Consider the following 23,125-nt stretch of genomic DNA (forward strand, 5'->3'; position numbering starts at 1 on the left):
ATCCCCAGACGGAGAAGACGTCTCCACTGCTCTTGAGTCCTGTGGCAGCATGTTTTAGACCACTGCATCCAACACTTTGCATTGCACTTGGTGACATTAGACTTGGATGCCATGGAAACCCATATATGGAGGTTTGTAGTGATTGATTCTGCAAAAAGTTGGTGACCTCTGCACGCTCTGGACATCAGCATCCACTGACCGCACTCTGTGATTTTATGTGGCCTAACACTTCATGGCTGAGTTGCTGTCATTTCCCATAACCGTCACTTGCATTTTGCTGTCAATGCATTTTTATACCAGGGTCATTTTTTTTTTTCTTAACTGAAGGTGGTTCCTCATTATGCAACAGATGAAGTTTCTTATCCTGTGAATACTGAAATTACATATTCTCATAGTTATGCTCTGTTAACAGTGTATGCACAATAATATTAGATCCAGTGTAAATATTATTTTACAAGTTTGCTCAATTCTGTTTGATAGAAGTGTGGTGATAGCACGTTTATGTATTTAGACTGTAAGCCTTAATTTGATCTGTGTAAACACACTGATGTGATGCAGCTGTTTTTCAGTTCAACTATTTTTCCCCAGACAACCTTCCAAAGAACATGAGATCATCTTGGGAATCATTTCAATTTTATCCAGGCTCTCTCTCTCACTCACTCACACACACACACACACACAAACACACACACAAACACACACACACACACACACACACACACACACACACACACACACACACACACACACACACACACACACACACACACACACACACACACACACACACACACAGGATAGTTTGCTATGGAAATTACTTTATTTTAGACGAGCTTCAGAGTTCTTTCATGGGAGAGAAGAGACAGAATGCTACATCACTGAATATTAACCATACACAGAGTTCATCACAGCTGCACCGTATGGCTCCGGTGGATCTGAGAGATTTTATTTGAGCTGTTAAATATAAAGCCACAGACTGTAACCATACAGAGGGAGCAGGGCTGACAAAGCTGTTAGAATAGGATGAGACTGCAAGCCAGAGTACCTGCAGAGTTCCTGAGATAGTTTGGCTGTGTGAGATGGGACTGTTGTCAGGCAGAGTTGTTTTCCACAGATTGTTGCAGACCATAATTGGTCATTTCCATTTTTGTGCACCACTCGAGGACAGTGAGTCTGCTTCTGACAAGGCCTTTAGAGCATAATCAACAATTTAGGGGCGATATTAACAAACTATAAGAATAAACAATGTTGTAACAGGGTTATAACAATGACATGTTTTTTTTTAAAAAAAAAGACAAAACAAAGAGAACGTGTTCCCTTTCCCTTTCTGAATCCCAAAGTTCAGCCACTTCACTTAACTTATACACCAACAAGGAAAAACAGGTATAGAGAAGGTGGGAAAGCCCTTTTCTACTAAGATGCTCATTCTCTGCCCCAGACGAGCAGGTGCTCAATAACTGCGTCCAAACAAAGTGTAGCACTGGGCCGGCTCCTTGCCACTGACACACATCTGTCCAGCTTGGAGGGTCTTCAGGGGGGAAAATGGGATACAGAGACTCTTGGCTCCCATGGACGGAGCTCCAGGCTCCAGGTCCTGGTCCCTAAAAAATAAAGCAGCAAAAAGACCTTTAGTGATTTAAATTAAAACACGATGAGCATAACAAGCAAACTGGGGAGGACTCACCTTCCTAAAATTCCATTAATTATAGCTATACAATACCAAAATGTGGTGAAGTGACAGCATAGGGTGTGACCGTCACATGAAATATCAGACTTACTTGGCAGTGGTTTTCTTGATCCAGTCCTCGCATTCAATTCCTCCACAGAACGGGATCTGGACAATCTATCAAGCAAGGAAAATATAGGCGATCAATTATTTACTCTGACGAGGACAGACGGCGGGATATGTGAGCTGTTGTGGGTTGTGTTGCTCACCTTGCCCTGATCCAGCTCTTTCTGGAACTGCTCCATTGTGTCTACAGCCACCATGTGACTCTTCAGGTCATCCGAAGCTCTGACAAATACACATTAAGTCCCTTAATCAATGCTTCCGCATGGTTATAGGCACCGTGCAATCTCTCTTTTCATTGGCATAATTCAAACTGTCTTTGTCACAAACTGTGTACATTATTTCTAATGCAACATTGCCCCCAGCTGGTTGGTCTGTTTTAAGTTTGACACTTTTATGCCGTAATTATAATTCCACTAACACTCCCAGTTATGGTGTTGTCCTTGCTTGCTGATATGTCTTTTCTTAACAAAACGTCAGTGTCTTCCAATTCCAGTTCAGACCCTGATATGTAGTAAATAATACCATACTTTTTGAACAGGCTGTTCTGGATGTCCTCCAACATGCTGAGCAGATTCTTCTCCACCTCGGCCTCTGGTATCGTCACCTTTGCACCCGAGTCTCTCCTCACTGCAACACACTGCTTCTGCTGCATGTCTTTAGGGCCCACTTCCAGTCGAATAGGAACCCCCTGGATGAAAGGCGTCAGCACAGACAATAAGAGAGTCAGAAAAACAAAGGCCGACATCTCTTTTTTCATTTAATATTCTCCATATCAGGTTAAAACTGTAATTAGGATCATCATAATGTTGTTACTGACCTTCAGTTCCCAATGATTGAACTTCCACCCGGGTGAGTAATTGTCTCGGAGGTCAGACTTCACCCTGATACCAGCCTCCTGCAGCCTTGTCACATATTTGGTGCACTGGGCCAACAGCGCCTCCTTCTCCTGCTCTGGCAAGGATGCGGTGATCCCACATGGAATGACAACAACCTAGGAAAGGAAAGAGAAATCTCAGGTTGGCTGTAGCAGCATTTTTAAACCAATATAACAAGATAAAAAGAATGCATCTTTATGTCTTTGTTACAAAAATAAAAATCCATCAAGTATTTGTACTGTATCCCATGTCTACATGTGACTGATTGTTCACCTGGAGGCAAGCGACTTTGGGTGGCAGCACGAGCCCCATGTTGTCTCCATGGACCATGGTGAGAACACCGATGGTCCTGGTTGTGATTCCCCAGGAGTTCTGGAAAGCCAGCTGCTTCTCACCCGGCCTCTTGGGGTCCTCAAACACGATCTCAAACATCCTGGAGAAGTTCTGGCCCAGATGGTGGGATGTAGCACCCTGAGGAGACAGACACCTCTCTCTTTAATGATAGTTTACTTACTTACTTGAATAACATGAATAAGAAAATGAAGCTAGTGTATTACCTGAATGGCTCGGCCGCTGGCAGAGATGAATGCCTCCACAGTTGTTGTGTAATCTCCTCCTGCAAATTTCTCCTTCTCCGTCTTCCTCCCCTTCACCACAGGGATGGCCATCAGCTCCTCATACACTTTGGCATACAGATCCAGGATCTGCAGCACCTGCATTAACATAATGCATAAACAACCTTTCAGAAACACTGTACAGGAAAACCACTTATGCCTCCATACGACAGTTTTATGTCGTATGGATACATTCAGATACTGTCGTGTCTGTTACCTCCTCAGCTGCCTCCTCCTTTGTGGCAAATGCCGTGTGTCCCTCCTGCCACAGGAACTCTCTTGTCCTCAGGAAAGGCTGGGGATGCTTGAACTCCCATCTCTATAAAATGGAGAAGAGATGTACACTAAACTGGGCACTAGTCCATGAGCAACCTTTTTCTACCATTAATTAAAGAAAATAAAGCAACACTGACCACAACATTACACCACTGGTTGAGTTTGATTGGCAGGTCTCTGTGGGACTGGACCCACTTTGCGTAGGCCGGATACATCACTGAAATAAACAAAGAGAGAAAATTAGGTTCAGAGTATGAAACAACATTAAATGTTTTAAAAGCTATATGTTGAATGCAAGTCTGCAGAGCTTTGGCTTAAACAGGTTCAGACCTGTCTCACTGGTGGGTCTGACAGCGATGGGCTCTGCCAGCTCGGTCTTTCCTGACCGAGTTACCCAAGCAACCTGAAAAAAAGAGAAACCACCACCATTATAACAGGATATTGTGCATTTACAGGTCTGTATTTTTATTCTGGGGTTCTACTGGGTTATCTTGTCTGATTATCATACATTCACGATCATACATGCTCTTTCTGTAAAGAGCACTCATCTCTTTGTCCTGCTTCCACTGGCTGTTTTGACTTGCAGGGAGCATTTTTACATGCAGCCACCTTAAATATTAGAACTTGGCCATTTCAATATACTGACTTTTGACATCATACTAAAATAGAAATGACGTAAGATCACAAAGATCATGACAGAGCCCCATTTAAAGATCAAGTCTGAGCTTTTAAATTGGTACATGTGTAATTATAAAGTTTTTTTTAGCTGCTCATTTCTTCAATTTATGTCATTTTCCTGTTTCCTTTTTGGAAACATTAGACAATGCCAAGAAAAGTCTCGTTTACCTCTGGAGCAAAGTCTGCAATATGGGACTTCTCCTTCTCCAGAGCTGCCTGAGAGACAAACATGGGGAAGTAGCAGTTCTCCACACCCAGTTTCTTAATTTCCTTGTCAAAAAACTCTTTAATAGACTCCCAGATTGAGTAGGCCCAGGGTCGCAGCACATAGCAGCCGCTGACATCATAGTACTCAATCATCTCTGATTTAGTGATGACCTGAGGAGGAAAAAGAACATTAACAGGATTTTTTAAATAAAATTTCAGAAATGCTTGACCTCTTCCTACAATGGCACATAACATGATGTGCCATTAGAACAAAGGGTAGTACTCACCTGAGAGTACCATTCAGCCAGGTTCTCCTCTTTTTTGGCCTCCAAACCCAACCTGACAAGAGATATGCAAATGATTAAGTCTGATGGAAACCTTATATAGTTTATTTAAGCACAGATTATTGTTAATCACATGTTGTCTTCAACAGAATTTTATTTATTGTTCCTCACACATTTGAGAAAGCAGTGATGAAGCACTGACAGAGCAACGCAAACACAAAAATCCGGTAATTCATGGTTAGTGATCATTACTCCTGAGTGCAGAAACACTAAGAGTAATAACTGCAATCATGCTGCTCAAAGGAAACTCAATTTCTACAGCAAACCGCCAAACAGAGCCAGACCACGAGGGCAAAATGATAATCCTTTCTCTTTTTTTTTTTTTTGGCACAACAATACTTTTACTTATCTGAGGAACAAAAGCATCCATACAGATGTACGTCTGAAAATCATTCTCTCTCTCAGCAGGTTTCCAATTCAATTCAAATCAAATCAAAGTTTATTTGTCACATGCATGCAAGGTACAACCAGCAGTGAAATGCTGTGACGACTATCCTTACACCATTGCACAAGATGAGGATGTAAATTGGATGATTTAAAGAATATAATCAGAATGTACACTGAGATAAAATGAAGGGAAATAATTAACAAAATACAGTCAAAATAATATAAATTGTAACAAAATATATACACTAGAATGTATCAAATATCGAAAGTTTCAAGTGTGCAAATGTGCCCAAAACAAGACTAGAAGTCTAAAACCATGTTAGCATCAAGGCTTTATGCTCATACTCTACAACCTTAGCATTAGCATGCTTACATGCTAACTATTAGTTCAGTGTGTTAGCATTTAGCTAAAGCGCTGAAACTCAAGTAAAGTTGAGGCTGAGGGAGGTGTCAGCTCAGCAGGTATTCTGCTGAAAAGACCAATTTTTGGACACATACTATTTACACAATCATAACTTAAGAACCGTAAAAGTTGTGCATTATCTAGTAAACAAGGGGCAAATACAAGACTTGTGATTATTACATTATTGCACCAAATTCCATCACAATTCATGTAGTAGTTGTCAAGATATTTCACCAAAAATATCAAACTCTTTATGCTGATAAAGATAAAGTTTCCTCCAGGGATTATGAATGTCTACAGAATATTTCCACTCATCCGATAGTTGATGAGATATTTCAATCTGGACCAACAGTGGCAACAGTGCCCTGTCTTGACAAATGCTACTAGAATGGCTTAATCATGAATATACAAAATTAGTACTGTAGCACCACTTTAAAGCCAGTGATCTTGAGACTGTCAGCAGACAACAAGCACTCAATATGCAGAGAAAAGCACACCAACAAATTCAGACTCACCAAATCTGATTTCAAAACCCTCCTCAGTCACTAAAGCCACAGCAGCATACGGTTGTGCTTACAGATGATCCATCTTCAGTTTCCAAATCAACACAGCCAAATAGCAGTGTGTGTGTGTGTGTGTGTGTGTGTTTCACAACTGTTCTAAGACAAGCCACTAAAACTGACCGGCAGCTGGAGGTCTGCTCATACCAACAACAGTCCTGCTTAAAATGTGCAACTCATGGGAGAGCAATATCATCACCTGCCAGTGACTTTATGCTAAACGTTCAAATACAATTTACTAAACAGTGCATCTGCTAATGAGCTCAAATCAGAAGTCTGAGAATGTGACTCAATGCAAATGCTTTTTATTCAAGTCTCCATTTCTAGTCAACCAACTGCAAACTGCTGTATTATTTATGCACATCTGCTGTCGTCACCTGTAAATGTCTCCATCAGTCGTTACAGTCAGATATACCAAAATAAGACATTTTGAGGTCCTGAAAAGCCAAAGGCAAAAAGTAAAAGAAGATTTTGTTCCTCCATGTTCAATGTTCACGGTATTGCCTGTAATAAGGATTATCATTTCTCCTGAAATCAGATCAGAGCCGCGATTATGGAGACCCATTTTAAACCAAACACTGTGTTAGCTGGAAATGTAAATCTAAGCTAGAGCTTGTTCATCTGCATTTGGAAACATGTGAAAGGAGAGAGGTGAAGGAGTACATCCAGTCTCTCACCGTGTCTGTTTCTTGGGTCCTTGACCCTCTCCTGCACCTCCTGCTCCTCCTGATGACTCCTTGCTCTGACCTCCCTTGTCTCCTTTACCCTTCTTCCCTCCTCCTCCTCCTCCACCCTGTTTCTCAGACTTGTTCTCTCTCTCCTTGCGGTTTTTGTCCTCTCCACCAGTACCCCCAGCAGCAGCCACGGGCTTGTAGTCTTCTCCGGTTAGAGTCTTGTATTTGTTCTTCAGGTCCAGTAGAGTCTTCACAGCTTCGTCCACCTGGTCCTGAAAAAGGAGATCTGTGTGTTTATGTTCTTTCCCCCTGCAATATTAGCTGTATTTAATTCCACTCTGTAACTTCATACCTTGGGTGCCTTCTCAGACTTCAGCTTCCTCACCAGCTCTCCCTGTTGGGCTACCTGTGAGAACAGTTCCTGGGCCTGTGGGGAGGAGCTGGACTGAGCGGGGGCAGAGCTGGCCTGGGTCTGGACCTGAGCCGGGCTAGCTGGTACTTGCGATCCTGGTTTGTAATCTTGTCCAGTCTGCTGTTTGTACTCTGCCTTCAGAGCCAACAGCTGCTTCACTGCAGCATCTACTTGATCCTGAAAAAGAGCCCATAAGAGGAGAAACATCTAGTCACCCTGATACGTACAATCCCACTGGATTAACCTCCCTCGGTTAGCAATTAAAGGAAATGTGCATCTAATTTGCTTTTCAACTAAAAGGTGGAAATAATTCGGTGAAAAGAGTATGTTAGACACTAACTTAAAATATAAAACAAAGTTAAAGTAGTGCAGCAAACACCTGCAAATAAAGCCAAAGCACTGTCATCAGTGTTCATAAGGAGATTCAAAGACGTGGTGACATGTAATTTATGCCAAAGCAAGAAATAATCAAATGTACAGTCACAGTTTGGGAGCTGTAACAGCTCCGTTAACAGGAACAGTGTTGTGTTCTGTTATTAAGAATGAATCTAACAACTGGTTCTTCTTCTGGATTGGATGACGTGTTTCTGACGAACATTAATAACTATAAATAAGCCAAGAATTTGTTTTGCACAGGACAACTACTGTCTAGATTCTTCATGCATCTGAATACCTTGGGGGCTTTTTCCGACTTCAGTTTCCTCACCACCTCCCCTTGCTGTGCAACACGCTCATACAGGCCCGAAGAAGAAGGGGAGGGGGAAGATGTGGAGGTCACAGGAGGCGGAGCAGAGGAGGTGGGTGTGACCATCCCAGGTTTATAATCCTGACCGGTCAGCTTTTTAAACTCGGCCTTGAGAGCGAGGAGCTGCTTCACTGCAGCATCGATCTGGTCCTGGTTCCATTAAAAATGATCTTATAGTAACGGGCATTTCAGAATAAGCTTGACTGTCATGCAAATGGCACAAGAGGATGGGACACTTGACTTCACAAATTATATGGGACACCATGAGGAAATGACCAAACAAGCGATTATTGATGGAAGCATTCAGCGGACAATGAAAGGGGACACGAAATATGAGCGGACAAACGACGCCGGACGTAAAACGATGATCTGACAAACAGATGTGGATGTGATTATGGATTGGAAAACGCCCTTTACCTTCGGTGCCTGCTCTGCTTTCAGTTTCCTCACTAGCTCCCCCTGCTGGGAAACACATGTGTATGGGCAGGAGGCAGAGACTGATGAAGAGGTGGGTGGGGCTGGTGCTGAGGCAGGAGGAGCTGATGCTGAGGTAGGAGGAGCCATGCCTGGCTTGTATTCCACGCCAGTTTGTTGCTTAAACTGCTCCTGCAGATAAATAAAAGATCAGACTGTCAGTAGTTTGCTCCAAAGAATCAGACCTCGGTATTCGCCACAGTTGTCTTTTCTCACACACATCAGGAAACAATAGCACCACTTCAGTGCATGTCTTTATCTTTATAATATTTTTATTTAAAGCCAACATACCTTTAGAGAAAGCAGCTGCTTAACAGCTTTATCTACTTCGTCCTTGGACGCTTTGGCAGCTTTGAGCTGGCGGACAACTTCACCCTGTGCTACGATGCTCGAAAACAGGTCAGCTGCTGAGGCAGGGGCTGGGGCTGGCACAGAGGTTGTAGGAGCCTTGGCAGGGCTGGCAGGCTTTTACAACAGAAATGGAGAAAACGAAACTGACAGTTACCAGTTTGTCCGAGATGTCTCAGATGTTTAGCCCAGTTTCTGGGGTTTCCTTAAGTGTATTACAACCTCACATTCCTGATGGGGGATAAGCTGAGGTTCTACGCACCATGGATTTTTAGTTTTAGACAAAGGCTACAACAATTTGGTTATCTAATAAATCTTATAAGCCCACTATTTCCAATAACCATTTCTGTGTAAAAATGGCTCATAAAGATTTCATTTAGAAGTTTAAAAAAAACTTCATTAATGTACAGGTTAAAAACACATGCACACACTTTTCGCTTCATGCTAAAAGCGGGAATAAATAAACTTCCCAGTGTGTCCCTTTCATCCTGTGTGTGAAATTAGCATGACAGCAGCTGGATAGCTTTACACAAATAGTCAGTTTTTAAGGGGAAAAACCCTCAAGTGTAATAAAGCAAAAGGTTGCCTGGTGGCTTTAAAACTGGGCCTGTCCCTCATTTAGTCTCTGACTATTATTTGTCCAACCTTTGCTTTACTGGTTAAACCAGTTGGCAATTACAGAGTAGGTTCCTGCTACTGCTACAAATGTCCCTGTGCTTGTTGTTTTAGTCTTAGTACATCCATAACCAATGCACAAATCAGAGCATACTTAAGTCTAAGTAATTAACACGGCTTTAGGGAAATTGACTTCTGGTTATAGCTGAACAAGTCTTTCATCTGGGTCCTACACACTGATTTCCAGATACAACTGGAAAAAAAGGTGCAACTGGCATATAATTGCCAATCATTTTCTTTTTAAAATTTTTTTTTAAACTCACTGTGTTGTTGGAAGTCTGCGTCTTGTTCTTTTCCTTGGATCCAGCTGTTGGCATCTCCTTAGTGTGACCATCGGGAATGTAGATGAGGACACAAGGACTCTCCTTGCAGCTGTTAGGACTGCAGAGATAACCTCAGTTAATACAAACAGTAGGACAATCAAACTGGATAAGACACCTTTCAGGTGTGTTGGCGCTGAGCAGATTGAGGTTCTCTCTTCTTTACCTGACTGGCTCATAGGGCTCGTCACAGATGTAGAAGCCCCGCCTCTGGAGCTGGATGATGTCGCCTTTCTTGAGATTCTTCAGACAGGGGTCGCCAAGCATCTTCTCCTCCAACTGAGAGCGAAGACGAATACGAATAAGCACATGAAGCTCAAGCCGCACAGTAAGGCGCACGCACAGAGCAAAGAACTGACCTTGCTGTTTTTGTTAATGTAGTCCTTGAAGTTGTCGTCTTTGGTGATGACAGCTTTGGAGATCAGTGGTTGATAGTTGATGCAGACGGCCGGCAGCAGGGGGGCACTGCTTGTTTCAGCCAGCCATGTGATCTTTGTTGTCTTCTTGTAGTCTTTATTGTCCAGATTCAAACGCGCCTCTATGGACAAAACCCTACCATCGGCCCCTCTGTGATGAGAAAGGAGGACAACGGGAACAGATGAGAAGGAATTCTGATTCTTAACAGAAGAAGTGCAGATCTGCTGATTATAGTCATACTTTTTGATCTTGGTGATGATGAGGTTTCCCCAGTTGATGAAAGTGACCACCTCTCCCTCTGTGAAGGTCTCAGCATCGGCTCCTTCAATCAGAACTCTAGGACCATACCAAACCTCCTTCATCCCCACCTCGGTGTTCTAGACAAGCACAGAAATGGCATCAGCTCAATAACACTGCAGCGAAGTGCCGTTCACTGTATCACTGATACAGTCACTGAGCTGATTCACACTATAGTCAAAAGCTGCAGTTCTTGGAGTAGCTGGTTTTCGAGTAAGAGCGTCAATCCCCACTGAAGAAGCTAATGAGCCTTATAAATAGGAATCTTTCAATTAAAAACAAGGTCTGTTTCTCACAAGAGTTTTACAATGCATGAAAAGTCATCACAGCAAAAAAGACTGTTTTATCAGTGAAATCACAATTACTCTGAGGTATAAATGACAAGTGGTTTGATGGGAGAAAAATAAGTAATCAAATTAAAAATAGGCTGCAACCTGGACCCCCCCCCCCCCCCCAAAAAAAAACAAAAAAAAACTGCTAACCTTGGGATGTTTGGCCACTTCCTTCATCTCCTCCGTAGCCTCTGGAACAGACACTGGAACCACATAGGAGCCGGACAGAGCTGTGTACCTGGGAGCTACCGGGTCAATCACCTAAAACACCAACACAGAGAAAGACACACACACACACACACACACACACACACAGAGGTCAGTAAGAGAAAAGGCAGAGTAACACTTCACATACAAAATGCTGCGTAATGAAAGGAAAAAGCAAAATATGATGCAACTTTAAGGGTTTCTTTAAAAAGAAATCAAAACAAAAATCTGGACAGAGATGCCTCAGCTCAGTAAGTGATAAATAACAGGAAGCCAGAGGAGGAGGGAAAAAAAAAAGATGATGATTTCAATAGTGAATCGTGACTATGCAAGTCAGGAAACAAGCTTTAATTCAGCTGCTTATTCAGCCTCCATCCACTTCCACTATTTTACCAGCCAGCCGGAGTATAAATGACAGCTGAATGATTTGGGGGAGTTCCCAGCAGATTATACCACCACAGAAGAGTTGGTAGAAGAAGCATCTACAACTCTTCTACACATTACACCGAATGTATGGCTTTAACATTAAGGCTCCAATGAAAGCAGCCACTAAATGTGGAACCTGCCTCCCTTTTAACTAGCAACACATACACACTTGATTTTCATGTTTTTGCACAAAATTCAATTTATACTCCTGCTCAAAAGTTTGGAGTCAATTTGTGTACTTTTTTTTTTTTTTAAAGTAAATATGCCATTTAATATAACAAAAATACTCAGAAAAGTGGGAAATGACAATCATGAATGGAACCACTGACCATAAATCATTTATGATTTTTAATGGAATTAGCCCATGTACAGATTGTAGATATGCCGGCCCGTTTCCAGCAACCATCAGTGATGTGTTTCAGTGGCACACTGCTTTACCTAATGCAAGCTCATTATGTTAAAAGGCAAACAGACTATAAGTACAGATGAAAGCCATAGTACTGATTAAAGAAACAATAACTTTGGCTGGTTGATTGGAATATCAACCTTTAAGGATTTGAATGTAATCTTGAGCAAAAAGAATATGTTAAGGTGCAATTGTTCCACGTTTTATTTCTACAAAAATTATGATTCCACACACATTGTGTACAATCTTATGTACAATTTTATGAATCCGCCAGTTGAGGACCTGCAATCCATGATTTAATTTACAAAGGGCAACTTTTTTAATCACAAAAAAAAACTGGAGTGAAATAACAGATGAAAAGAGGCACCTGATGCAGAGGAAGACAAAGATGCTGTTTAGGACAATTAATATAGTTAAAATTAAGCTAACATATTGAAGCGTTTCCACTTTCCTGTATCAGATTTGACTGAATTCCTTCAGTCTGTGTAAATGTGTAAAGAACAAAAACTGCCACATTTACTTTACTCATGTTACTACATGCAGCATGTTTCTGAACTGAAGCTTAAATTCCTGTAACCCAAAATAACCACTTTATTAAAAACCTTATTTTATATTGACATAAATCTGTCTGTTACGTTGTGCTAACCTAGTCTTTAGAATCCTTTTGTTTTGGCTGGTAAAATAGCGCAAGCCATTGATGGACTTTCAGATTAACCAGCACAAGATGGAAGCAGGGAGGGTGACAATGAGGAAGAGGAGGAGGAGGAGGAGGAGCAGGAAGTGGAGGAGTACCTTCAGACAGCTAACGGGCAGCTTGGAAACAGAAGAGTGAGATGCTGTTTAATGTCAGATACGATAGAGGAAGAGAGAGGAAAGAGATAGAGACACATTTACACAGAATGATCCATTCACATAACTTATCCTTGCTGCTTTGTCCTTCGTTACGCTCTCCTGATTTGGTTGGTCTCTAACCTCAACCTCTAACTGAGGCCCACTTTGCTCATTTCTCCTGTTTTGGAAATCATCCAATGATGCTAATGTAGCCTCTTCTACTTTGTTAGCAACTGACAAACCCTGACCACATGTACATTTATAAATAAAATCTAATATTGTTTTTCTAAAAGGGACCAAAAACATTCTTAAAGAGACTCTACGCAGAGAAATCAAAACAGGAGAAGCAGAAGTGGAAGTGAAAGCTGAATTAATATGAGCAATGCAATGGTGGAATAAACTGAAAATATGCAACAGTGGCTACTATGGATTATACTTAATTTCACTGAGCTCAGTATAATCTCCATTTCATTCAATAAAAGGGGACTCATTCTACCTTTCTACATTAAACATGACCAAAGTTTCAAATAATGAGTTCAGTGTATGTACACATAAACCCTGTAAGCCAAAAACTCAGGCAGTTTTATTACTACGATGTCAGTATTACTGGATACCCCTACACTGCTCATCTGAGGCTGGCTGTGAGCACAAAAGCTCCTCCCACATACTGTTAACGAGGGGCACCCAATCAGACAAACAAAGCTTGCTTAAAGGGAGGGGGAGACGAGACAGTGGATGAATTGATTAGGCCGTTTAGGATGAATTTCACTATTAATCATGTAAATCCACTGCAGTCGAGTCCACGATCAAAAATATAGAGCTAGAAATCAGCATGAAAGTAACGTTTTGCTTTCACACAATGCGGAAAAACGTCTACATGGACAGCAAATATCTAAGATCACAACAGTATCAAACTACTGTGTGTAAATACCATCCAAAAACACCTAACAATGGCAGGCGTATTACTTCAGAGCTATGGGAGTATTACAGCTTTGACGAACAGACTATGCTGCAGAGCAGCATTTGTAAAAACCGAACTGTCCTGTTCAAGCACGTAAGAAGAACGCAAAAAATGTTCTGTGTGCAGATGTCATAAAAACAAATGATCTCTTCTTAGCTGATACAATACATAACACAATATATATAATTCATGATTTTATGTAGCACACTTTCAGTTTACCTTTAATTAAAGATTTTTATTATGAAGCATTCTCAGAGTTAATGTATGTAAAAAGCAAATAGCTTTGCTAGTGGTGTTTTTCTTTTTTGTGTGTGTGTGTGTGTGTGTGTTACTTGTGCAGCCCGAGTCACATGTTTCGATAAAGAACTGAAAATTATGACTCATCACCACAGACATTAAACGTGCCGTTTGATGTTTTGGCTGTGATTGTCCAGCTCTGTTTCAAACTTGTTTTTGGCGGCGCTTAAAATATAAGTGAAGTTCAATCAAAAGTTTTCAGACCCAAATGTCTGCAAACGTGCTGAGGCGTCGCAGTGGGAACTGTATGAGGTACGGGTGAGCAAACGGTCCTTTAAAAAAGCCACACAGTTGAAGATGCATTAGAGACGCACTGATCTGATATTAATATCGGTATCGGTCCCGATATTGAATAAAAATTCTAGATCGGGTATCGGTGACAATGTGACCATCCATAAAGGCAGATCTATTCAGATCTAATTCTATGCTGTGTGCTCTGCAACATCATAGATTGTTTTCAAAATGGAGCGAACGAAAGGATCAGCCATCTGGAACTTTTTCTGAACTTCATTGTCATGGATGGGCAGCCGCTCTCTGTTGTTTGGGATAAGGGATTCCGGGCGGCTAGTTAACCACCTGGAACCCGGGCTACGACACGGTGAGCCGAAAATATTTGTTGAAGACGGCACTACCTGAACTGCACGGTGAAGTGCGCAAACACATATTGAAGGAGACAAAAGATGTCAAATCGATAAGTTTCACGACAGACATCTGGAGCGCTGACGTTTCCCCTGTGTCAGTTTTAAGTTGGCTGGATGAGAGTTTTGTGCCACACAGTGCAATGTTAAATGCAACAAACTTTTGTGGGTCACACACCAGCGAAGCGATAGCGGCTAGCCTAAAGGAAATGTTTGACAAGTGGCAAATCCCGTTGAGCAAAATCCATGTGATTCTGAGGACAACGCCAGCAGCATGAGAAAAGTGATGGACAACCTGGGGCCGCGTAGCTTCGGCTGCGTTGCACATACAATGCAGCTAGTTGTTAACGAGGGACTTCTGTCACAGCGTGCGGGTTGAATGTGTGAGACAGATTGTCAAGACACTTTAGACATTCTCCTCTAGCATATTCACGGCTGCAAGATATCCAGCTCGAGATGAACATGCAACCTAAACGCCTGCAGCAGGATGTCTAAACCAGGTGGAACAGCACTTACTACATGGTCGAGAGTCTGAACGGAAACGAGCACCGTCTGCTTATTCTGCTGACCATGAGCTGCACAGTCTCTCCACCATCCTGGATGAGAAGTGAAACGGACTCACAGCTGAGAAAGCAGAAATGCTAGCTTTCTTAAGCAAAACCTGCCAGTGATGCTTAAGCTTGATCTTGAGAAGCTTGAAATAATCTGCTTCATCAAAACTTGACAAGTAGCAACTATATCTGATTTAAAAAACAACAAAACTAAACTAGCTTGTGAAGTTTTTGTTTTAAGTTGCTTTTATAATGGATGGTTCATTTCTATTGGCACAATTGAACTAAATCATTGGAAAGAGCTGACTGCTGTTTATTTTAAATATCTGTCAACCAAGCTAGTGAAGCTATTGTTTCCTCTTATTTCAGCTCCTTATTTATTTTAAATTATATTTAGAATTCCTGAACCATTTCAAAGGTTTCTTGCAGTTTATTTTTTTCATGTTTGACCAAAGCTGTGAACCTATTGTTTTTGTCAGTTTCAGATTTGATGTTATATTCATAATTGCACTCACTGAACAAATGCAAGTTGTGCTGTTTTTATGTGTGTTTAAGTGTGCTGTACTGGTGCAGCATTTTCAGTAAATTTGTAATTCAGTACATTTATGTCTGTGTTTAAAAAAAAAAAATGATGTTTTAAGTCGATTCAGCCCCGTTTTTCTCTATCAGATCGGTATCGGCCGATACTAAGCCTCAGATATCTGTATTGGTATCGTAAGTGAAAAACGTGGATCGGTGCATCCCTAATTTATATATTTTTTTTAAAAAGGAGCTGTTTAGTGAATTAAAAGCAGGCAGCTGCTCACAGCTAAGAAGTCTTGATTAGCGTAAGGTGGCAAAACTCATCTACAACAAACACCTGAAAAGAACAGCAAACTTACTGTAAATATCCCCTTGTTAGTATGAAGGAAGTTTAGGGGAATAATGAAAATATCTGAAGAGGGCAGGAAGCAGTTGGTTAGTTGAACATGCACATGAAGGCCTTTGCATAAACAGACACAGCTGTCCTTAAATCCACCTCACTGTGACATGATCACTACATTTAGTAGCAGCTGAATGTGTCAGATATGCCCTATATCACCCTTGGACATCAATCCTTGTACCTGCCATTTGTTTAAAATATACTATTAATAAATAAAAACTGCCTTCACTTTCTGTACAGTTTTAAACTGATGGTTCACACTTTCTTCTTGACTCTGGGATGAAGCAGCAAGTGCCAGCAAGGAAGACCACACAGAGAAAGCAACACTGACATCCAGACAGATGAAAATGGAGACATCAAATCATGAATGCCAATATATGTGGGACGTGAAATGAAGCAGCTGGTTTAGTCTGTTACTGGGGTTAATAAGCAGGCTTTGGTTGGGGTAATGAGCCAGGGAAGGAGGTGGCACATGAAAGCATTTAAGAGAATGAAAAGAGCGCAGCCAATAAAAGCCATGCCAGCAGTGGATTTGCTGAGCCTGTGTTTACTACAGATTCATTCATTACCTATAATTGTACTCTGGTAGACTTGGGTTTGACCATGTTTGTATTCATGGGACCTCTACTCTCACTCATGAAATCTCAGACATACAAGCCCTTTTTTAAAAATTCAAAACTAATTTACAAAACAGGAAATAAAGTCTATTTTTGTGTGTAATTAACATCAAACTTCTATCCACTCTGCTATTATAAGACCAATAAACATGTAGTTTACATTAATTTGTGCTGGAGCAGCAAAGCCAAAAAAGCTTTGGCAACAGCTGATCACAATTCATGATCACAAAAACAATTTTAAATGCTGTGTTCACAAAGTTAGACACGGGTGAAACATAACATTTAAAATTTACCTTCTTATTGAAGGCCCAGATCTTGTCCCACTCCATGTTTACCACAGACCTTGATCCACCCTAGAAAAAGAGGGATAAATAAATGAAAAAAAATATAATTTTTTAGAATATACTAATTTGCAACGACACTGCGACGTTCAGTTGGCACAGAATATTGCATCCTGTTTAAAATGCACCTGGGCTGCTATGAACTGCTTCAGACCCTCCACAGTCATTCCTCTCCTAAGGACTCCTCTGACAGTGGGGAAGCGAGGATCATCCCTGGAGGACACATCAAAAAAAAAAAAAAAAAAAAACAAAGAGTCAAAAGAGCATGTAAGGGGGGGGGAGAGACAAGAACAAGAACATGAACTAAGCCAAACTCACCATCCATCGACATATCCCTGGTCAACAAACCAGGTGAGCTTCCTCTTGGAGAGCACTGTGTTGTTGAGGTTGAGTCTGGCATACTCCCAGATGTAGGGCTTCCTGATGCCCAGGGCACTGATTATCCAGTAGAACTGCTCGTCACGATCATGATACTCAGTAGTCCTAAGAGCATGGGTAACGCCCTCGAAGCTGTCCACAATGGGGCAGGCAAAGTCGTATGTTGGATAGACTCTGAAAGAAATGCAGACGGGGTTATTTTCAACCATGTTTATTCGAATATGTTCAACATTTAACACAAATACCTTAGATGTGACTGTGTTTTTGTGCATACCTACCATGTCAAAGTCTGCTTTCTTAAGCATCATGCAAACAAAACTGGTTCTAACTGGGGCAGAGTAAAGGAGGAGCCTGACTTTGCCAGGAAGGGGTATTGTTTTCTTTCTGTCAGTCTCTGTGTTAACAATATTACAGCAAAACTCCCCAATTATGGCAAAAGATTTAATCAGGTAATCTAGGGATAATTGGGCATCTTTCGTGAAAATTTGGTATGACTCGGACTGGTAGTTTTGCTGTAATACAGTTAACAAACAGACAGACAGACGTACCAAAAAGTATACCCCGTTTTCTCCTCCGCGGGTGGAGGTTGAGTTTGAATCTCCACGACCTTGACCTCAAGGTAAAGGTCAAGTTTTCTGAACAATCTTGTAAACGTGTAAACTCGAGAACGATGTCACCCAAGATGTTCAAATTCACACCACAGATGCATCTACTAAAAAAATCTGGGATGAGTTTGAACCTTGGTGACCTTGAGCTAAATGTGAGGTCAGAGGTCAATTTGGTTTAAAAGTGAAACTGATCCCATCCAGATTCTGGATTTGCTGGGTACCTGAATATGACATGGAAAACTACATGTCATAGACCGCTGTGGAAGGCAGGTCGAGGACCCAAAGCAGGACTCTAGACAAAACTCAGCTTAACTTCAGCTTTTACTGCTGGAAAAACTAGGAAACTCACTTTACCTAACAGACAGACAGATGAGAGAGCACACAGCGGGAGGAAAACCAATGATGACGACGTGACAAGAACTAAGGGAAATGCAGACCACGCGCGCACACAATATCAGAACAATCAGGGTAATAGGACACACTAGGGAACAGAGCTGAACAGAGCACACGACACCAAAGCAAAACAGGAACTGGAAAATAGAGACTCAGACTAAAATACATGAACCTGACACAAAGACAGACTAAAGGCAGGGCACCAAGGACTAAAGGCAGAAACGAGACTAGGACAGAATATGGGAACACAATATCCATAACTCAGGACAAAGCTCCGATATCTGACTGAGAATGATACCAAGACAAAACACCTGAAAATCCAAAAACAGAACACAGGGTCCAAGACCCAGGACCATGACACTCCATTCATAAAATTAAAGTTATTTTAGTTCAACTTTTTAAACCTTGTAAAATTATGGGCATGGACAACAGGACCTCTGTGTTATCTCTGTGATTCAGTGCTTGAACAGTGACATGTTTGTGAGAGACAACATTCAAATCAGCTACAACGTCTGCAGGGGGGGAGTTTGTTGTGCTCGGCACCACTTCTTGTTTTTTTTTTTTCCCCATCATCCATAGTTTTCTTTATGTTCTCAGAGTCCATCAGATGGACTGCAAAGTGGCTTCTGTCTTGCTGCTCAACAATAAAAGCCTTTGACTGATAAACTGTTGCTGTAATGTAAGCTTTCCCGTGTTATCTCATCTCTGCAGAGGACCTCCTAAGACAGAGCAACTATAGGATCCCGGTCACAAACTCAACCAAGGTTCTACTTGCTGGGTTATTAAATTTACCTGAAGCCACTGTGCTTCACTCAACTACAGAAAAATGTTTAAACCCTTGCATGGAATCTGCCTTGATTGCTTTTTTTTTGTTTGTCATGATGTGCAGTGCTTTAATTTGGTTATTGTGTACATAAATGCAGCAATTAAGACTAACAGCTGAACAAAGCCACATACTTGTAGGTGTCTCCTGTGCGAGGGTGGGGAGTGTTCTTGCAGCGGTAGAGGGTGGGGTCTCTCATGCAGCCATTGTTGGAGTTCATGTCAATCTTTGCCCTCATGCAGCAGGTCTGACCGTACTCTGTTCCCGCTTTCATCTCCGCCCACATCTTCATGTTCTGCTCCAAGGCTGCAAAAGAGAGAAACAGAGAGCAGTTGTACAGAAAACTGCATGCTGTCAAGTCACTGACTAGTTCATCATGGCGTGTCCCCCACCCCCGGCGTACAATTCTTCCTGCATTTGGACTCAACACGCTGCTCCCTCTCCTGCTTCATCTCCTCAGGTGGGGTGTTGTCGATGTAAGCCTTGCCCTCAGTAAGCAGCTTCTCTGCAAACTTCATTATGATGGGAAAGTGGTCACTGGTGTAGGTGAACTGGTCTGGATGGATCTGGAGCCTGGCAACATCTTCCAGGATCACCTAAAGCATGGCGAAGCGAAGATGTAGAAATAAGAACACAAAATTTTATTTATCTGAATAATGGCAAAAAATACTAATAACTAATGAATAGAGAATTTGGATGAAATTACAGCTTTCTCACCTTCTCAAAGTCCTCCTTCTCCTTCTCAGGGTTGGTGTCATCGAAGCGCATGATAAGCTTGCCCTTAAATGTGACCTGGTAGTGCTGGTTGAGCAGGGCAGCTTTGGCATGTCCAATGTGCAGGTATCTGTCCAGAATGAGGCAGAGAACAAGTTAGGAAAGGCAGTAAATAAATAATAGCTTCTTCTAAACTCCACATTCAAGTCGTACCCGCTGGCTTCAGGAGGAAATCGAACCACCACCTTGCCCACTTCAGCTCCTGGCAACTCCACAAACTTCCCAACATCTGGCTTCTTCCCGTTCGACTGTTAAATAGAGAAACAGTCAAAAACATGGCTAAAAGGTGCATTTATCTCTTAATCTTTCCTTCAATCCTTCAAGATTCATTCAATACTCGGGTAACAAACATAATAATCAAGTAATAAATATGAAAATATGAAGATTGAATGTATCAGTTTAGTTTAAACACAGAGAAACAACAGGTTTACTGGCTTTGTAAACATTAACATGTTTTTTTTTTTCTTCATATCTTCAGGTTAAGGCTCCGGTCAGTTTTACAGTCAGAATTTGCCACATTGATCTTTGAATGTTTCTTTAAACGATCAAAATAACACTCACGTTGGATTTGTTTGTTGGAGCTTTCTTACTGGTGTACTTGCTGCCCACAGTGGTGAAGGGAACCTGAGAGCTCAGGAAGGAGAACCAGCGACTGACATGAGAGAAGGATTTGCTCTGGTTTGTCCATTCCCAGTGATCTGTGGATTAACAGCCATAATCTCTAGTGCTGATTTTTAAAATTTTGTTTAAGTGCAATCAGACAGACTGGTAAGGCTGGTACATCCAGGATGTTCCTGACCTTTGAGGGCAGCCCAGACAGACAGATCAGCCAGGGTGAGGGCGTGCCAACCAGGAAGGTCCGCAGGGACACAGGGCCTTGTTCCAGTTCACCCAGTGCCACAGTCAAATCTGGCTGATTACACAGACGGCGAGCACTAAACTCCAGCCAGTGGTCAACCTAAAGACACCAGGACAAAAGAAATATCTCAAGTGAGCACCATGAATCCCGAACAATTACAAAAATATCACAGACGTGCACAAACATACACACCTCAGTCTGCTCCATTGTGTTGGATCCATAGAGGCCAAGAGTGGGAGCAACCCGGGCCAAGTAGCGGCTGATGGAGTTGGCATCGTTGAACTGGACCGAACTGAAAGACGGAAAGTGGAAAGAGAAAGTTGAGATAAATGAGTAAGAAATTCCACATTTTGTGAAAAATAAAACTCGATCAGCAGCTTGATAATGGTGGCACCCACTCTGAGACGTGAAGCTGAGTGTCTTTGCCTTCCTCCACTGATACCTTCACACTGCTCTTCACGTGCTCGGCTGCCAGAAGTGCCCCTGCAGGACAGACGAGACAATGCAGTGTGTTAATGTTTCTCCCTCAACCGCCCAGCAAAACAGTTCCAGAAAATAGCTTTGATCAGTCAGCTTCCATCACATATCTGACAACCAGCTGAACTGGTCCTGTGGTGCGAAGCACGCACACCGCAACGTTTCCTGTAAGTCTGCACAACAACCGCCACGAATTCAGTCTGCTTCAATTCACTCAGTCTGCTTTTTCTGCCAAATGCATATTCAACTCCAAATCTTTTATCTTAAGGCTTGTAATGGGTGATGCATATTTAATCATATGTTGGACTGTCCAACATATGATTAAATATGTGTGTATGTGAATAAAAAAAACATGTGTATGTACGTGTATGTTTACAGGTGTACCCCAACACATATTTCATATTGTATGATTATAACGTACTTGCAGCTTCTCTCTGAATTGGTTTTGTCCTGATTAACTAAACGTGCAGATCTATTCCATCTGTTTCACTTTCCAGTAGCAATGCAGGGACCCAGAACCCGAACCAGAGCACAGTGTAGGAGTAATCATCCCATCCACGACTCCACGTTTCAGGATGCTTGCATCAGCCGGCTGTATTCAGTACAAACAGCGACACAAGGGCGCTGTTCAGCAGTTATAAGCACGATGTATTTCATAAGCTCACCTTGGTGACTCACTTCCATACAGTAATCACTGGGAATGATTTTCCACACTTGATTAAACATGTCAGAGTGGACTGACACGATGCATTCAGTGTCAGCAGTTTCTAAAAACCGAAAGCTACCCAGCTGAGCTAACCGGCCGGTCTTTAGCTAATGTCAACGTGTCAACGGGTGTTTGTCATTTACAAGTTCAAAAATACTTTTTCTGTGTAAAGTACTCATGATATAGGTATGCTGCAGTGAAACGGGGTGACTAACACACACGACAGCTGCTTTTTAATAACAGGAACATTTCAGGAAGCGTTCACATTGTTGTGGTTTTGGTTTTAGTTTTATAAAAGCCTAGCCACTAGCTTGAGCTAGTGGGGCGCATACCCCGCTCACCAATCTCCACTGAATTACGGGTGAATTTACACACTTAACGCCGTAGTTTCTTTGGAGCGAGAGCTACTAGCTATTTCACGATATTTTAACAGTTTACCTCATCTGCTATTACATTCGGCTGGTTTATAATGATCAAATTGAGGTAATTTTAATACAAAACAAAACTTCACTGATTATTTTCACTGTTCATGTCTTGCGTTGATTTTAATACAAAACAAAACTTCACTGATTATTTTCACCTGTCTCATGTCTGCCTCATGAAATACGGCAGATTTCTCAAATTTAGGGCCGCAGTCTCTTTTTAATTATACATTATATATTTTCCAGTTTATTATGAAACACAGCGACGCTTACAACTAAGAAAGCTGATGCCACCTCTCCTTACATGCACACAGAGGGCTCGATGCAGAAAGTCGCGTTATTTAGTATTGCGGGATCTCAGGCTGCAACTCACCGAGAGGCGGATTGCTCGTGTTGATGATAAGATTTAACGCCATACTGCGAAATCCGGCTTCCACACAGGTGGTTACGAGATCCAGCTGAAGTTAACAGACACACACGAGGGACCAGCGACAATCCCAGAATCACTTCACTGCCCGGAGAGAGAGCTCGGCTTCTTCTTCGACCTTCTTGGGGATTTAGGGCAGGTGGCATCTCTTTCAGTTACACTACTGCCACCTTCTGGTTGTAATGGTCAATTGTCTGTTCCATAAGACGTGTAGAAATTCAGGGTTGCACC

The 23,125-nt window shown here is 41.9% G+C and overlaps 1 protein-coding gene across 1 annotated transcript; it reads right to left on the bottom strand.

Moving 5' to 3' along the window:
- Positions 1 to 801: 801 nt before the first annotated feature.
- Positions 802 to 23,011, bottom strand: eprs1 (glutamyl-prolyl-tRNA synthetase 1). The gene is given in 35 exon segments (XM_030722221.1): positions 802 to 1,601; positions 1,779 to 1,843; positions 1,936 to 2,014; positions 2,320 to 2,480; positions 2,610 to 2,783; positions 2,941 to 3,138; positions 3,225 to 3,380; positions 3,499 to 3,600; positions 3,695 to 3,774; positions 3,888 to 3,960; positions 4,404 to 4,613; positions 4,730 to 4,781; positions 6,814 to 7,082; positions 7,163 to 7,399; positions 7,896 to 8,117; positions 8,385 to 8,573; positions 8,733 to 8,906; positions 9,728 to 9,845; positions 9,951 to 10,063; positions 10,144 to 10,351; positions 10,442 to 10,578; positions 10,981 to 11,091; positions 16,980 to 17,039; positions 17,156 to 17,240; positions 17,346 to 17,579; positions 19,364 to 19,535; positions 19,633 to 19,825; positions 19,947 to 20,073; positions 20,157 to 20,251; positions 20,565 to 20,701; positions 20,803 to 20,850; positions 20,853 to 20,961; positions 21,055 to 21,154; positions 21,261 to 21,345; positions 22,841 to 23,011. Coding segments are annotated over 35 exon segments (4,767 nt in total). The 5' UTR covers positions 22,884 to 23,011; the 3' UTR covers positions 802 to 1,450.
- Between the last annotated feature and the right edge of the window lie 114 nt (positions 23,012 to 23,125).

The sequence above is a fragment of the Archocentrus centrarchus genome, chromosome 3 (genome assembly GCF_007364275.1).
Source record: "Archocentrus centrarchus isolate MPI-CPG fArcCen1 chromosome 3, fArcCen1, whole genome shotgun sequence".
Classification (NCBI taxonomy): Eukaryota; Metazoa; Chordata; class Actinopteri; order Cichliformes; family Cichlidae; genus Archocentrus; species Archocentrus centrarchus.